Source organism: Erpetoichthys calabaricus, chromosome 1 (genome assembly GCF_900747795.2).
Source record: "Erpetoichthys calabaricus chromosome 1, fErpCal1.3, whole genome shotgun sequence".
Taxonomy (NCBI): Eukaryota; Metazoa; Chordata; class Cladistia; order Polypteriformes; family Polypteridae; genus Erpetoichthys; species Erpetoichthys calabaricus.
In genome coordinates, this window is record NC_041394.2 from 156,856,053 (window position 1) to 156,874,060 (window position 18,008).

Below are 18,008 nucleotides of genomic sequence, written 5' to 3' on the forward strand. Positions count from 1 at the left end.
AAATACTATCATTTGGTGATTGTACTGTATGACAATTTGCAGGTAGATCTTTGTGACATTTTTTTTTCAGACTGCTACAACAGATAGTGAGAGCAGCTGAGAAGGTTGTTGGTGCACCTCAGTCTCCCCAAAAAGACATTTATGAATCCCGCTGCTGTAACAGAGCCAATAATACTGTGAAAGACCATTCCCACCCGTTACATGGACTCTTCTGTCTTCTACCATCTGGCAAACAACATCAGCTTCTGCTCTGGTTCTGCAAAACTGACTAAGAGTTTCATACCTCAGGCCATCAGAAATTTGAATACATAAAATGTAGACTGTTACATTGCTGCATTGTCTATTTTTTTATTGTATTGCTTCTGTCACAGTTTGGACTTTGTTGTATGTCATATGTTACACCATGTCTCATGGAGATACATTGTCTCATCTCACTATTTACAGTACGTGTAACACAATTGCTGATAACAAATAATCTTGACCTTGATTTTGCAATCATGAGAACATAAGAAATTTAGCAAATGAGAGGAGACCATTCAGTTAATCAAGCTTGTTTGGTTAATTAATATCTAAACTGTCCCAATATCTCAATTAAAGTACTTCCTAAAGGTTGTCAAAGTTTCTTCTTTAGCTACATGTCCCAGTAGTTTGTGACCACAACTCTTCGTGCAAAGAAGTGCCCTCCGTTGCACAGCTTCAAGTGTTGCTCTGTCATTATCATTACTGGTCATGCACTGTTTCTCACTTGCCTCACTTAACATTTACTAAATGCCATCCAACAAATATGTGGCTCCAATCTTCCAGGATCCTTCCATTCGGCTCTAATGATCTATTTTCTGCCATGTCCCCTGTCTGCATGTTCACACTGATTTCCTGGGATCAGAAGCGACACTATCTCTGTTTACTTTCTAGCTCCGTGAGCTTCAGACAATCCAAGCCAGAATCCTTCATATGATTGCTGTTGCTCCCGTACCCAGAGTACCCAGACAAGAGGTGCGGATCTCGTAGGTGCTTCCTTTTAAGTATTTGATCATCTCACAATGTCTCATTCATACACACATACTCAACATACGCCAGCACAGCTTCTCAAGGAGGTGTTGCCCATTTCGAGAGTGTGTGTGCCTCTCTCTCGGGTCCATGTTGCCTCACCAGAATTCGTTTTCTAAAAATGTCACCAGTTACTACTTGTAAATTATATTTTAGATGAGGTACCAAACTGTAGATCTTCTGCAAACTTTAGCGTCTTGATGATTAAGCTTCACTTTACATCTAAATTGCATCTGTATGTAAATTTGACCAGATGACTCACATCTTTCAGATTTACTTTTTCATTTTTACGAGGACGAATAACATTAAGGTTTACAAAAAAATGTGCCGAAAATTAAAATAAAAAAATAAAGGCAGGCCAGTAAGCAGTCAGTCTGCTTATTCAGCAGTTTACACCATGTTATTATGAAGCTAAAATCCTTTATGCAATAGTCTGGAAGAAAATCAACAAATTTTGCTGAGGTCCTTTAAAGTATGAAGTGACGTCTTGCTTATATTTAAGCAATCTGGAATCACTTCACAAAACTTTCTTCTCAGAGTTAGCTTTACCTTGCAGACTTCCCTGTAACAGTTCTTGTTTTATGGTGGAATTACAGAAGAAGTGGAGTTTTCTTGGTAACAGCAACACATCAACAGGCATTGCCTCATACTCTTCGCTGTCTATACTGAAGAAGCCAGGATTCTCCTAAAAAAAAAAAAAAGTCATTAAAAAGGTTATACTAACAACACTAAAGAGCAGACAGACACCATTCCCACAATCATTGAGCCAGGGATGCAATTTAATATGCTTTGTGATTATTATCTTTACCTCCTCTGCCTTTAAGCAAATTCACAAAAAAAAGATAAAAACATTCTAGATTTACTAGCAAGCAGAAAAAATTATTGAAGTTGATCTATATAACCTAAACACTGCTTAAAAACCTAGTTATCATTTCAATAGATGACACTCATTACATCCACCACTTCCTTGCAAGTACAGAGCCTTCAGCCCTTTTTCACATAAATTATTGTTACAAGCTAGTATTTTAATCAATTTGACTGGCAATTTTTATTTCTAACACTTTTTCACAATCTTGTCAAAAAAAAGAATATTATAAACCTTTAAAAACCTAAATTCCAAAAACTGAAATAAATATTTTTCAAGTATTCAACCCCTTATACACCCCTCTTCTTGTACAACTTCTTGCAGCTATTACAGCAAGCAGCCTTTTTGGATAAGTTACTACTAATATTGCTCAACATGACGCACAAGAATTTGTCCATTCATCCTTGCAAAGTTGCTCAAGTTGCGGTATGGAGGTGAACAGCAATTTGTAGGTCTTCCCATTGATGGTCCAATGCATTGCACTGGTAATAAAGTGTATCAGAATTTTGATTTTTTTCTTTTTGGCAAATTGTTGAAAGATTTTCATTTTGTTTCTTTTGATTTGACATGATTTTAGAATTTGAATAAAATGTGCAAGTAGTTTTGGAGGATGAATACCTTTTCAAGGTACTGTATATTCAGTAATTCAGGAAAGTTGCTTTAAAGTTTTGCATAACTCACTGCAGAAATTCTCCTGTGCTATAAGGTGGTAAGAAGAGAAAAGCACAGACAGAATTGAGGCAAGTCATGTTCAATAGTTCTAGGTAAGGCTTTTAAAATTGGCAGAAAAAAATATCCAAAAATTGTTATAAAACATTTTTTCACAGTTTTTCTGAAATGTGTTTTAATACAGGTAATGACCGGGTTCCCACAGCTGGCTTCGTCACTTCCTGAATTCTGACATTGATAGTCATGACCAGGATAGCTAGGGCAATGAGGACACAATAACAACAAACAATGTTGGTGCATAAGTGTATTGTGTACATAAGATCCCAACATGCACCACAGTGCCATGCATGTCACAATTTTTCAATAAAGAAATGCTCCAAAAAACACTGTGCAAGTAAGGAAGTTAAAATCAATAAATAAAGCCAGTAACTAATCCAGTAAAACCAAGAATACAACTATAATCAGAATCGCTTTTAACTACTCTTCCCAGTGCTGCTCTCTATCTCGTCTCTCTCTCCTCACAGATCTCCTGGATTTACTCAGTGAAGGGAATCACACAAACGACTCCTATCTCAGCCATTTGCCCATCAGCATCCACTGGGATACACTAAGCACAACTCCCTCATCCTGTTAACATTCCTCGGCATATACAGGACCCATGGAGTATTTGATCGCCTCTGCTCTCCGGCTTTCAAAAGCAGCAATCAGGTCCGCCTTTTCTAATTGGCTCAAAACCCGATTCTGTTCTCTCCTTTTCACTGGACTTTCTTCCTCCATTCTACTGTTCTTTCTTTTTGCTCTCACATTCTATCATACTCAGACTCATTTTATACTTTGTTCCCTGTTAAACACTCTGGGGCCATATGGCTACACTACCACATGCACCAATGCCCATACCCACAGAGCCAGAGTCGCAGAGATTTAAAAATAACCTGCACGGCCATGAACCTCTAACTCATTTCAGCAGTATGGATTGTGTGTGCCCATATAGGAACAAGCATAATGCTTTATTGTGTAAATATGTCTAATCATCAATGACTCCCACTTACCTCTGGAACTTGAAATCTGCACTGACTAGCCTGCAAGCAAATAGCATCCTGTGGGAATACAGATGGATCTTTCACTTTTGCACTTCTGAAATGATAAAAAGACCAATGGCATAAAATACAATTATGGAACAGCTTAATTGAAAAAATAAAAAAAAATATCATATTTTAAAAAATGACATCTATAATAAGTAACTATGTGGTGGCCTGAAAACAATTATTGCCAAGTCTGTCAAAGCCTGAAGAAGTGATGTACAGCTGTCATGTGGGCTCAGTGCCCACTCACAGAGTGAAGTGTGGAGCTCATGTGCAATGCCATTTGGATAACATGCACAGCTGGAAAAGATCTCGACATGTTAGACAAGAGTAACAATAAATGGATGTTGTCATGTAGAATATACTTTTTCCAGTTTGTATGCAGCTGGAGCTCCTGGGGGAGGCTAAAAAATACAATATAAATATACTCAGATTCACCTCTGCAGCAAGCACTGGCCTGGAACTAAACAATTCAGTTGAGGATGGTCTTTCTATTACTCTTGAATTCACTCACAGTCTTGTTTTTTTCCCCCCACTTTCATAGGATGGACCTCACTGTGCTTCAAGGTGCCTTTGCAATGATAGTTTATGCTCCCTCAGATCTGTGCTACTGTATAATTACATCACTGGATGTTTTTGAATGCTCTTCTGTTTTTTTTTTGTTTTGGTTGTTATAGAATCCTTGCCACACTGTTCAACCTCATCTTGGGTGTATTTATCCTGTCAAGAAAGTCAGGTTTCATAGTTCCAGGTACTGACAGAAGAGCTTGAAAGGATAACCTTGAATCTTTGGCTTGGTGCTGTACAACTGGAGTTTGTATCAGATTATTGCTCCATGGTGACATCAAGATACAGAGGGGAAAGCTTTTTTGTGAGTATGTTTCTAATAACAATTCATCCTTTGTACCAAGCAATAAAGGAGAACTGTAAAAACAGTTTCAATAATGTGAACACGGGTCACTGTTAAAGTAGCTCTGAAAAATCCTCTCGTGAAAAGGTGGGGAACATGCTCAAAAAAGACCAACCTTTTGAAATGGAGACCTGCCTCTCCCCTGATTTGTTGGTAGTTACGCCACAAGGCTAAATGCTGTTTTTACACCAGCAGTTTGTGAAACTGCACCTTTAAATTACATTTCTGCTTGCTGAAGCACTTCTGATATGCAGAAATAAAATGCATACTTTCCACCTGATGTTTTTGCTTACTGTTTTTAATGTTTTCCTGTTTCAAATCACACTCTGCCATGCCAATATGATATGAAGCGCCACAGTAGCCAATGAAGGAGTCGTATCTGGGCAGGACTCCTGAACAACAAACAAGATGGGAAGCGGGATTTCAGTTCAAAAGGTCATTCTTGTTTGAGCAAGGTCCACGGGTTTTAATGAGTGGATTTTCCACATGTGCTTTGTTTAACAATATTATAGCCAAAACACATGCATTTGGGATGTTGTGAGCATACAATTGGGTATCTGACATATAGATTACGCAACATGAGCAAACTGAAACTTATTTCATGGATGTTTAGATATGCTGTTTGTACAGAGTTGGTCCCAATAAAAGCCTATTGTGTATGAACTTTGTTATGTTTGTTCTCCATAAAAACATGAAATGAAAAATTATTCTTGGCCCTTACTACAAACAACATGGGCTAAGTAAAAGATAAAAAAAATATCACTTTTGGGTGGAGATTTTCTTTAAGCCAGCTTTGTTCAGATGTTAAACTTTATCAATGGTTTGTTATATCATCTCTGTTTTTCATGGACAAGATATCAACAGATGGACAAGAAAGCACTTTGAGAGAAGCAGTGTACAGACCTAGAAGACCATAAAGGAAGTTAAACATTTAAGTTATATTCTTTACCCCAAAGATGTGAAATCCAATTTGGAAATAGTATTCGGCTCTATGCAGATTGTCAGTGAGTCCTCTGTGCGCTGTATACAGAAACATAAATTTCAGGTCAGCATAACAGGAAGACATTTACTTAAAATAATGGTTTAACAGTCAATAGTGAAGCTGAATAATTCAATTACTAACATCATTTCAAATTAACATCTGATTTATTCATATTGTAAATAGAGCTAATTTAATGCATTTATATCCTAAAACATAAATACTCTGTAAATAAAATAGTACAGTGTAATTAATAAAGATTACTAAAGCTAATTTAACAAGAAACTTTAATGCAGAACAGGCCTCTTTATTAAATGATCTTTATTAATGCAGTTATTACAGAAATATAAATATTTGTACAGTAAACAGCTTAACTAAAATACAGGGTGAGCCAAAATGAATAAACCTCATTTCTCAAGGTCACTGCGCAAGGTAGAGGCAGCCGAATGGGTTGGGGTGGGGGTCCTTTGCTAGGTGATCCCTTGTAGTTTTGAGTCGGCAACAGTGGTCCTATGTGCATGGTACTTTCGTTGTCTAAGTGTTCTTCAAAAATAACTAATCCATCATCTTTCAGCAATGCACCTCCCAAATACACTTCAGCAGTCCTCCTAATGGTGACGTCCCAAATTGGAAAACAATTCTTCAGTGAGTGGCTAAATTTAGACAGATGGGTACAACATTGAAAAGAAAATCTCCAGGCCATCCTCAGACTGTACGAGCGCCTGAAAACATCCAAGCTGTAAGGGCATCAATTCTGCAGTCTCCTTCAGCACACAAACACACTTCTGCCTTAGGCATTTCCAACAAGTCTTTGAGGAGGATCTAGCATGAGGACCTTAATTTCCATCCATATAAATGATGGTAGTGTAGGAACTCATGGAGAGAGACTGGGAGGGTCGTAGACAGTTTTGCGAACATTCTGCAAACCGTTCATCGTGATGCCATCGTCATGTGCAGGGACAAGTCACATTTCCATTTGAATGATTGCATAAATAAACAAAACTTTCGCTACTGGGCTGAATCCAACCCTCGTGAACTTCATCAGAGATCCCTGCACAGTGAGCGTGTTACAGTTTTGTCCACCGTTGCAGAATTTGTCATTGTAGGCCCTTACGTTTTTGAGGAGGGGGGAGCAATGGTCACTGTCACTTCAGAATGTTACATTGAAATGCTTTTGAACTTTTTTTGCGGCCCCAACTGTAAGAAATGGACGTGGTGGATGCCAGGTTTCAACAGGATGGAGCAGCAGCTCATTCGGTGTAGAGATTCAGGCAAGTTTTGAGGGAGATGTTTCCAGGGAAGCTGATCTCCCTGCGCGGCGATGTTGGGTGGCCTTCACATTCGCCTGATCTTGCTCCTTCTTATGGACCTATGTCAAGTCGAAGGTATACACATATCGACCTCAAAACCTTGAAGCCCTCAAGGACGCTATTTGCCACAAAATCGCCGCTCTTCCCCTCGAAATGGCCAAACAAGTCATGCGAGCATTCAGAAATCATCTCGAAGAGTGTATCGCTAAGGATGGCCACCAACTTGAATACATCATTTTTAAAACACAGTGAAAAAAATCTATTTTGTATACTCTTTCTTGTGTCGTAATTAAATTTATTTTATCTTGTAGCGTTTTTGTAGAATAAACTTTTGAAATGTGGTACTTCTTTTTGGCTCAACCTGTACTAGTACTGTAGTTATATTTCATTCATGCATTTACAGTATAGATCAATTTTAACTCACTTTAAATTCAGTTTTTGTTTTCCTGTATAACTCACATTTATATCTTGTTCCTTACAGTATATTACTATTACTTTTTTTATACCAGACTATAAGATATTGTGCACCAAAATCTATTCAGGTTTATTTATATAACTCCAAACATATCTGCAAAAAATAATACAGCTGGTCATAGATTTAAATACAAGCTTCTCACCATTAAATCTGGGTGTGAATTCTTGGTAGTGATTGAAAATTCCAACCCAGAAAAAGTCATCTCTTGCCAAGGTTCCACATCAACCTCCACATTTTCTAAAGGGGTGTAATGAGATTCCAATTAAGTAAATTAATTTCAATATATACATTATAACAGCAAAAATAACTTGTCCTTACCTGGGCTTTAGAAATAAATTTTGACTGCTCTCCAGCAATTAAATATAATGCAAATTTGCAACCAGGCTAGTAGAAAATGAACATACTGTAAATAGATATTTTCATATGCAATTTTTAAATTATATTTAATATCTGAACTTAAGTCAAGTAACCCATGTTCCTTATGCCCATTCATTTATTAACCTTGCATGGTCTAGTTTCAAGCTCGTGTGAATCCAAAGTCAGTCCTCACAACCTTCAGTGTACAGTAACTTATGAAACAAATCTGCATGAGGCTCCAGTCCATCAGAGGACTCAGCCACACACTGGTGACCCTAAATTGTGCCAGGATGAGTGAGTGTAACCAACCCACATTGTTTTACCAAAATGTTAATTTATTTTTGATAAAAGATAAAGATAAAAAATGAAAGGGCAAAAATGTTACCTTTTTTGACAGGTGCCCAGTATTGGTACAGTCTCTGTAATATTCTTGTGTGCAGAGGTGGACGAGGTGGTTTATCAATAGTTTCATCCAGAGGCCTTACTGTAGGACCCAAATATGTTAAAGAACCATGGTGTACCTGAGGCCATTCCTGACAAAAAAAAAAAAAAAAAAAAAAAAACTAAACTTCACAATGTTCAATCAAACTTTAATATTTTATCTAATAATTCACAAGATCATCAGTCAGAGTCTGCCGATTATTTCACTAAATTTTAAAGTGATTAATATAATACAAAATTTATAAATAGCATAGTATAGTTAGGTTTGAAAACAAAAATTTCTAAAGCTACAGTTAAAAACTATGGCGCCAGAATTCTGGATAATCTTTTCACATGTAAAACCATTAAAATTAACAAACATTATTCAATTGAAATGGCAACACAAGGATGAAGGGAAGTACATAGCAGGTTTTGTGTTCTGTTATGTTATCCTCTTTATCCTGTATAACCTCAAAAAGTATATGGGGGAATTGAGATTAGAAAAATGGAAGGTTTTTATGCATTCTTTGTCTGCTTTGGATATTGTGGTGACAAGTTTTAGCTAATGCAAATTTGCCTACTAAATTAAAATAAGACAGCTGTAGTATGGTACTTAAAATTTTTGCAGTAACCTTTTCACATTTTCTCATAAATTACAAATAGATCTGATTAACCAATTTTAGGACTGACATGGGACCAACGTACAAAAACACATGAGGAACAGAAATAAGTAAACAAAACATACCTTTAAAGTACTAAAAAGGTGGGCTGCCTTTGTTTTCAAGGGACCAAGGTACCAGTATCTATTAAAAAAATGTCGGCCAATTAGGCAAACCACTTTGTTTTTATAAACTGAAGAAAAAAAAAAAGACAATGAAAACTCTTACTTGCTGATTTTTGTGGCTGCATCTCTATATGATCCCCAGCGTAAATCTGTTAATGAAAACACTGGCTGCTCTGTCTCTCCCTGTTTTCAATAAGCATAGGCAAGGTATAAATACAATAATTACGCTTCCTTTACACTTTCATTTAACTGGCCAATCTGTAGTGTTAAAGCTCCCAAACTTTGAACTAGCCATGACAATAGATACAACTAGGTCATTCTTTTCATCAGAGTGTAACCATCTTTAAAAGGATGTGGACCAGAGCCAACTTAAAAAGATGATAAAAACATTAACTGCATGGTGGATCTAAAAATCGCCGCTAGAGTAAGACAATTTATTTTTGGAATTTGCTCTACCAAGCTTCAATTATGGAACTATGGTTTATTTACATACTTCCCTTAAATATAAAATTACATAAAATAGCAGTTAATAAACCCAGCCACAGGTGATGCACAAACCAGTGTCTTTCTTTGTGCCGGTCCCAAGCCCGGATAAATGGGGTTACGTTAGGAAGGGCATCCGGTGTAAAATTTTGCCAAATCAATACGCAGACAACAGTACAAATTTCCATACTGGATCGGTCGAGCCCTGGGTTAACAACAACCGCCACAAGTACTGTTAGTCAACAGTGTGCTGGCGGAAATTAGGCTACTATTGGCTGAAGAAGGAGAAGAAGAGGGGGGGTGACGTGTCCGGGAGCAGGAGGAGACATGGAAGGTAAAGAGAGTGGAACTGAGGGTAGGAACTTTGAATGTTGGCAGTATGACTAGTAAGGGGAGAGAGTTAGCCAATATGATGGAGAGAAGGAAGGTCGATATATTGTGCGTGCAAGAGACTAAATGGAAGGGGAGTAAAGCCAGGTGGACCGAAGGTGGATTCAAATTGTTCTATCATGGTGTGGATAGGAGGAGAAATGAAGTAGGGGTTATTCTGAAGGAACAGTATGTCAAGAGTGTTCTGGAGGTGAAAAGAGTGTAAGACAGAGTTAATGATTATGAAGCTGGAAATTGGAGGTGTGATGATCAATGTTGTTAATGCATATGCCCTGCAAGTTGGGTGGGTGATGGATGAGAAAGAAGATTTTTGGAGTGAGTTGGATGAAGTGATGAACAGTGTACCCAAGGAATAGAAAGTGGTGACTGCAGCAGATTTCAATAGACATGTTGGTGAAGGTAACAGAGGAGATGAGAAGGTGATGGGTAGGTATGGTGTCAAGGAGAGGAATGGAGAAGGTCAGAGGATAGTGGATTTTGCCAAAAGGATGGACATGGCTGTGGTGAATATGTATTTTAAGAAGAGGGAGGAACATAGGGTTAGGTACAAGAGTGGAGGAAGATGCACACAGGTAGATTACGTCCTATGCAGAAGAGTCAATCTGAAGGAGATTGAAGACTGCAAAGTAGTGGCAGGGGAAAGTGTAGTTAAGCAGCATAGGATGGTGATCTGTAGGCTGACATTGGAAATCAAGAAGAGGAAGAGAGTGAGGGCAGAGCCAAGGATCAAATGGTGGAAGTTGAAAAAGGAAGACTGCAAGGTTGAGTTTAGGGAGAAGGTTAGACAGGCACTGGGTGGCAGTGAAGAATTACCAGACAGATGGGAAACTACAGCAGATGTAGTAAGGATGACAGCAAGAAGGGTGCTTAGTGTGACATCTGGACAGAGGAAGAAGGAAAAGGAAACCTGGTGGTGGAATGGGGAAGTACAGGAGAGTATACAGAGGAAGAGGATGGCAAAGAAGAAATGGGATAGTCAGAGAGATGCAGAAAGTAGACAAGACTACAAGGAGATAAGGCGCAAGGTGAAGAGAGAGGTGGTGAAGGCTAAAGAAAAAGCGTATGATGAGTTGTATGAGAGGTTGGACAGTAAGGAGGGAGAAAAGGTACCGACTGCCTAGACAGAGGGACCGAGCTGGGAAAGATGTGCAGCAGGTTAGGGTAATAAAGGATAAAGATGGAAACGTACTCACAAGCAAGGAAAGTGTGTGGAGCAGATGGAAAGAGTACTTTGAGAGGCTTATAAATGAAGAGAACAAGAGAGAGAAGAGGTTGGATGATAGTGAATCAGGAAGTGCAACGGATTAGCAAGGAGGAGGTAAGGACATCTATGAAGAGGATGAAGAATGGAAAAGCCGTTGGTCCTGATAACATACCTGTGGAAGCATGGAGGTGTTTAGGAGAGATGGCAGTGGAGTTTTTAACCAGATTGTTTAATGGAATCTTGGAAAGTGAGAGGATGCCTGAGGAGTGGAGAAGAAGTATACTGGGGCTGATATTTAAGAATAAGGGGGATGTGCAGGACTATAGTAACTACAGGGGGATAAAACTGATGAGCCACAGCAAAAAGTTATGGGAAAGGGTAGTGGAAGCTAGGTTAAGAAGTGAGGTGATGATTAGTGAGCAGCAGTATGGTTTCATGCCAAGAAAGAGCACCACAGATGCAATGTTTGCTCTGAGGATGTTGATGGAGAAGTATAGAGAAGGCCAGAAGGAGCTGCATTGTGTCTTTGTGGACCAGGAGAAAGCATATGACAGGGTGCCTCGAGAGGAGTTGTGGTATTGTATGAAGAAGTCGGGAGTGGCAGAGAAATATGCAAGAGTTGTACAGGATATGTAGAAGGGAAGTGTGACTGTGGTGAGGTTTGTGGTAGGAGTGACGGGTACATTCAAGGTGCAGGTGGGATTACATCAGGGATCGGCTCTGAGCCCTTTCTTATTTGCAATGGTGATGGACAGGTTGACAGACGAGATTAGACAGGAATCCCCGTGGACTATGAGGTTTGCTGATGACATTGTGATCTGTAGCAATAGTAGGGGGCAGGTTGAGGAGACCCTGGAGAGGTGGAGATATGCCCTAGAGAGAAGAGGAATGAAGGTCCGTAGGAACAAGACAGAATACATGTGTTTAATGAGAGGGAGGTCAGTGGAATGGTGAGGATGCAATGAGTAGAGTTGGCGAAGGTGGATGAGTTTTAAAACTTGGGATCAACAGTACAGAGTAATGGGGATTGTGGAAAAGAGGTGAAAAAGAGAGTGCAGGCGGGGTGGAATGGGAGGGAAAAAGAGTGTCAGGAGTGATTTGTGACTGACGGATATCAGCAAGAGTGAAAGGGTAGCGAGACCAGCTGTGTTATATGGGTTGGCGACGGTGGCACTGACCAGAAAGCAGGAGACAGAGCTGGAGTGGCAGCGTTAAAGATGCTAAGATTTGCATTGGGGTGTGACGAGGATGGACAGGATTAGAAATGAGTACATTAGAGGGTCAGCTCAGGTTGGACGGTTGGGAGACAAAGTCAGAGAAGCGAGATTATGTTGGTTTGGACATGTGCAGAGGACAGATGCTGAGTATATTGGGAGAAGGATGCTAAGGATAGAGCTGCCAGGCAAGAGAAAAAGAGGAAGGCCTACAGAAGGTTTATAGATGTGGTGAGAGAGGACATGCAGGTGATGGGTGTAACAGAACAAGATGCAGAGGACACAAAGATATGGAAGAAGATGATCCACTGTGGCAACCCCTAACGGGAGCAGCCGAAAGAAGAAGGAGAAGAAGAATAAGGTCATTTTGAATTTGATGGCAGCAAAACGTCTCAAAAAAGTTGGGACAGGGCCATTTTTACCACTGTGTAACATTCCCTCTTCTTTTAACAACATCTGTAAACATAAACCGAGGAGACCACTTTCTGGACTTTTGGGAGAGGAATGTTGTCCCATTCTTGTCTGATATAGGACTCTAGCTGTTCAACAGTCCTGGGTTGTCTTTGTCATATATTCCATTTCATGATCCGCCAAATGTTTTCAATTCGTGAAAGGTCTGGACTGCAGGCAGGCCTGTTTAGCATCTGGACTCTTCGACTACAAAGCCATGCTGTTGTAATAGATGCAGAATGTGGTTTAGTTAGCATTGTCTTGCTGAAATATGTAAAGTCTTCCCTGAAAAAGACATTGTCCTGAATGGAAGAATATGTTGCTCTAAAACTGTATATATAGTACCTTTCAGTATTGATGGTGCCTTTCCAGATGTTCCATAGGTACTAATGCACCCCTTACCATCAGAGATGAGGCTTTTGAACAGAGTGCTGATAACAAACTGGATGGTCCCTCTCCTTTTTAGTTTGGAGGATGTGTCATCCATGTTTTCCAAAAAGACTTTCAAATTTTGATTCATCTCACCACAGAACAGTTGTGCACTATGCCTCAGTCCATTTTAAATGAGCTTTGGCCCAGAGAAGATAGCAGCTTTTCTGGATTGTGTTCAATATGGGCTCTTCTTTGCATGATAGAGCTTTAACCTGCTTTTATGGATGGCATGGCGAACTGTGTTCACAGATATGATTTCTGGAAGTGTTCCTGAGCCCAATGCAGTGATTTCCACGACAGAATCATGCCAGTTTTTAATCCAGTGCTGCCTGAAGGCCTGAAGATCAGTATCCAATACTGATTTTTGGCCTTGTCCCTTACACAAAGAGATTTCTCCTGATTCTCTAAATCTTTTGATGATATTATGTACTGTAGATGAGGAGATACTCAAAGTCTTCACAATTTTACATCGAGGAACATTATTCTAAAATTGTTCCACTATTTGTAGATACAGTTTTTTACAGATTGGTGAACCTCTGCCCATCTTTACTTCTGGGAGACTCTGCCTCTTAATATGCTCTTTTTAAACCCAATCATGTTGCTGACCTGTAGCCAATTAACCTAATTAGTTGCAAAATGTTCCTCCAGGTGTTACTTTTCCAGCCCTTGGATTCCCCCGTCCCAACTTTGTTGAGACATGTTTCTCCCATCAAATTCAAAATGAGCTAATATTTTTCACGAAATAGTAAAAGGTCTCACTTTCAACATTTGGTATGTTTTCTTTGTTCTATTGTGAATAAAATATGGGTTTATGAGATTTGCAAATCATTGCATTCTGGTTTTGTTTACATTTTACACAGTGCCCCAAGTTTTTTGGAATTGGGGTTGTACTTAATTAATCTGCGAGATGAAAATGTATTTTCACATGACCTTTGGGGTCTGTGCACAGGCTCAGCCATATTACAGAGCCCCTAGAGCAATTTTCAGGTTAAGGGCCTTGCTTAAGTTTCCAGCGGAGTAGGAACCCTTCTGGAAGTAATGGGACTTGAACTTGAAACTTTCCAGATACCAGCGCAGACCCTTAGCCACAGAACCACCACTCCACTCCTGCAATGAAAATTAAAGTATTGCAAGAAATGCACTTGAAAGGCAATTTATCAAGGCAGCAATTAAACACTTTTGACTTTTTTTTTGCCCCTTTTAATTTGTATAAACTCTTGAAAGCAGCAAGTTACTGCTGAAGTGCACAGCCATCTATGTACGTTCCCATATGAGTAACAATAAATTCAGTAATTACAATAAACAATACCCACTTTCCAACCAGAAAATCCTAATTGACTTTTTGGTTTACATGTAAGAAATGCAGTGTAGAAGCAGTGATATTTTTAGTTTCTTGAATGTGAAAGCAGTTAATACACTTTAAACTTGTATGAATACATTATGACCAACTGTAGGTGGTCTAATTCAAATTTTGGAAATGGGACCAGCCAATTATAAATTATAGATAAGGGAAAAAATGTCTACAACTACATAAACAGATACATTTTTCCTAGCATAATGTTTACATTATGTTGTTTTGTAATATATTACCTTTATTTGCATAACATCCAAAGTGATGGTTTCTCCTCTCAAAATGTCAAGGGTTGAGTCAGAAATTAGTCTAAACATTCAGAAAGAAAACACAACTAGTTTGACAAACACAAAATGTAATTTATAAAATATACCATAACAAAAAAAATCCCATAATGTTGACTCCTGAACAATACTTTCTTCTTATTTTGAATCAATTAAATACTTTGATTTAAATCTGAATGTTCAAAATAAACACTTTTATTGGTAATTGAGGTAAATATTAGCAAAAAACAGTGGGCACAGTAAATATACACTGTTTCTTGTTTGAAAGTGTTTGAACATACATGATACAATTCACAAATATGCATCCTTTAGCATTTAAAAAAATAATATTATTTGCATTTGAAATGTAAGCTTACAGCTTGCCAGTACAACACTGTTAATGGCATCCTTGTACGGTCAGGGTGAAAATATGTGGAGAGGACTAAAGGAGTTATTTACATGCCCCTGACAATCTCTATATAGAAATGGAGACCTTGAAAGAAATTACAGCTGTAAGTAATTATGATGTCATATTTACTAACTTGAAATGTGCAATCTCTCAGTCAAATGTTTTGGTTATTAATTAACACATGAATATTTAAGATAAAATGTTGACTGGATCACTCAAGGAGATCTGCTTTCATTTTGCTATGAAAAACTGCTATAGCTTGGTTTCATTGCCCTGGTAAAGGATACATTCAACATCAGCATTTGTGGACTTGGACAGATTGCCCTGTAAAATGTATCTGTACTGTAAGCCAGATAATTTTATTCAAACCTTCTTGAGTGAAGTACATTGCTACCACCCTCACTGACAAAAAAAGATAATGTTGACTGGAGGGAACAATTTTCTGATAAAAAAACGGTCATCACAACATATCAATTATTTTTTGAAAACAACATTTCAATTTAGTGTTATAAAGAGGATAGCTTTAGATTGATGCACATATTTACAAATATAAAACAGAATAAGTAAATCTTCTGGTATGATAAAATATCAGTTAGAAGACAACTACTTGTCCAACAGTTAAATATAACATATATATGTCTAATATAAGGCATTCATTTTCATATTAGTTAAGTGGTATATAGGTGGTGAGATTTCAGAAGATTTACTAAAATATACAGCTTTTATATTTTATATGATAATTTCATTCAGTTAATATGTTTATATACCTAAATTATTGTGTGATTCGACAGCAACTCAGAGAAAAGTTTTCACATCTTACAATTATTAAATTGAGACGATATATCAAAAAATAACTGGAATGTGTGCACAAATTCTGCAAGTTTTTTTGCAATGGAATGGGCTACACTGGCACTGCGTACAGGTGTTGTTGTCTGAATAAGTAGGTTAGGAAGATTGATGGATAGAATGGGCTACCAGAATTCCGAACTATTACTTTTTCCCCTAGAGCTGTGTTTTCTGTCACACCTCTCCAAACCAAATATTTCTCTAGTTAACAGGAACTGTAATATAAACATAAAATATACAATATAGACACACACATATAGAGACACATTTTACCTTCACATTTATCACACATACAAGGAACTTATTCTTAGGCAATGGATATTGACATTTTAAATATTTTTTTAAGATATACATAATTATATAGCAATTGAACATATGCTGCTTTCTTCATTACCTGAATAACCTGAATAATTGTCTTATTGCAGTGTTTTAATGTCTGCAGTGGATAAATTATGTTACGAAAATCATGGAATATAATTAAAATTATATTCTGAGGGTACTATAACAAAGATTCCATCTGATAGGTGAACCATAAGTCTAGTAACAGCAATTAAAATTCCTTCTTTATTGTTCATGGGAGTCTTTCTACATATCCTTTGTGGACTCAGAAAAAGCTTTATACTGAATAAACCATGAGATCTTTTAGAAGGTGTTACATAGGTATGGAATTTCTCACTCCACTAACACATTCTATTCAGCCCCTGTATTTGTGGAGCAAGATTTGTAGTTCCACAATTTTCATTAAATATGTTTTGTTCAATATAAGCATGTGACTCTGTCAAGGTGGCTTTTTGTCTCATTTCCTGTTTGTAATTTTAAATCAGAGGATATCTGTGCGCAGCTGAGTATTAGATAATGTTTAGTTTAGTATTTGAAGGGTTTCATCTCTGCTGTTTTAAGGATGAGGATATCCTTTGGACCTCATCAGATTCTGATCTCTAGCACATACTGCAACAGTTAGTAGCCTAGTGTGATGCAGTTAGGATGACAAGCAGTACATTTAAATCTGAGGTAATGGTCTTCACCCAGAAAAGACTTTTGGATATTATTTACAACTGAGGGTAGAGGTTCTCTTTCCATATGGAAATCATCATTTATTTATTTATTTATTTTTATCAGACCATTTTGGAACATTCGAAGGTGAGGATCAATGAAGAACATGGTTCTTACATAAGAACATAAGAAATCCGATAAACGAAAGGAAACCTTTCGGTCCATGAAGCCCGTTTATTTAGCTAATAGCTAAGCTGTCTCAATATTACATCCAGGTATTTCTTAAAGGTTGTAAAGGTTTCTGCTTCAACCGAACGTCTCAGTAGTTTGTTCCAGATTCCCACAACTCTTTGCACCAAGAAGAGCTTCCTGGTTTCATTCTGAAATGTGCTTCCCCTTAATGTTCTCATGTACAGTGTGATGTGATTCATCCTTAAGTTGAATGCATTTTGCTGGATGTACTTTATCAATGCCTTTGAGGATTTTGAAGACCTGGATAATGTCCCCGCGCCATCTCTCTCAGACTTTGTGCTTAAGTTCAGGGTTGCACTTGGTTTTTCTCCTCTGCTATGCAAGTGCTGCTATGTCTTTGATGTAGAGTGATGACCAGAACTGAACACAATATTCTAGATGCATTCTCACTAGTGCATTATATAGTCTAAGTATAACATCCCTTGATCTATATTCAACAGTTTTTAAGATTAAACCTAACATTTTATTTGCATTTATAATTGCTTCTGCACATTGCTTACACAATGAAAATGTTCTGTCATGCATAAACCCCTAAAATCTTTTAAGAGGTTGTTTCCCGTAGTATAGTGTCATCCACCTTATATCTCTAATTGATATTCCTTGTGCTCGCAAATAGCACTAACAAGGATAAATGGTGTGACTTGATAAGTTAACTGTGTTTGGCTGTCCCTAACACCTAACCATAACCCTGATATAATTAGCTTTTTTCATAAATGGGGTTAATTTAGTGCCTTTCCCTTTGTATCTTGATCTACATTGACCTCAATTGTTTTTCTTTGTTGTTTTTTAAATTTGAATGCAGAAGGGTAGTTGATGGGCTGGG

At 37.9% G+C, this 18,008-nt stretch overlaps 1 protein-coding gene across 2 annotated transcripts in view; it reads right to left on the reverse strand.

The window, feature by feature from the left end:
• Positions 1–330: 330 nt before the first annotated feature.
• The window catches only part of agk (acylglycerol kinase), a 59,024-nt gene continuing 41,346 nt past the window's right edge, over positions 331–18,008 (reverse strand). The window contains exons 8-15 of one of the 2 annotated variants that reach the window (XM_051920504.1): positions 14,662–14,731; positions 9,002–9,081; positions 8,860–8,917; positions 8,080–8,227; positions 7,480–7,574; positions 5,523–5,593; positions 3,631–3,715; positions 331–1,732 (exon numbers count right to left, since the gene is read on the reverse strand). In XM_051920504.1, the coding sequence (XP_051776464.1) occupies positions 1,565–1,732; positions 3,631–3,715; positions 5,523–5,593; positions 7,480–7,574; positions 8,080–8,227; positions 8,860–8,917; positions 9,002–9,081; positions 14,662–14,731 (775 nt within the window). In that variant the 3' untranslated portion in view covers positions 331–1,564. Of the gene's footprint in view, positions 1,733–3,630; positions 3,716–5,518; positions 5,594–7,479; positions 7,575–8,079; positions 8,228–8,859; positions 8,918–9,001; positions 9,082–14,661; positions 14,732–18,008 lie in introns of those variants that run through there. The other variant, XM_051920507.1, reaches the window with a different exon arrangement.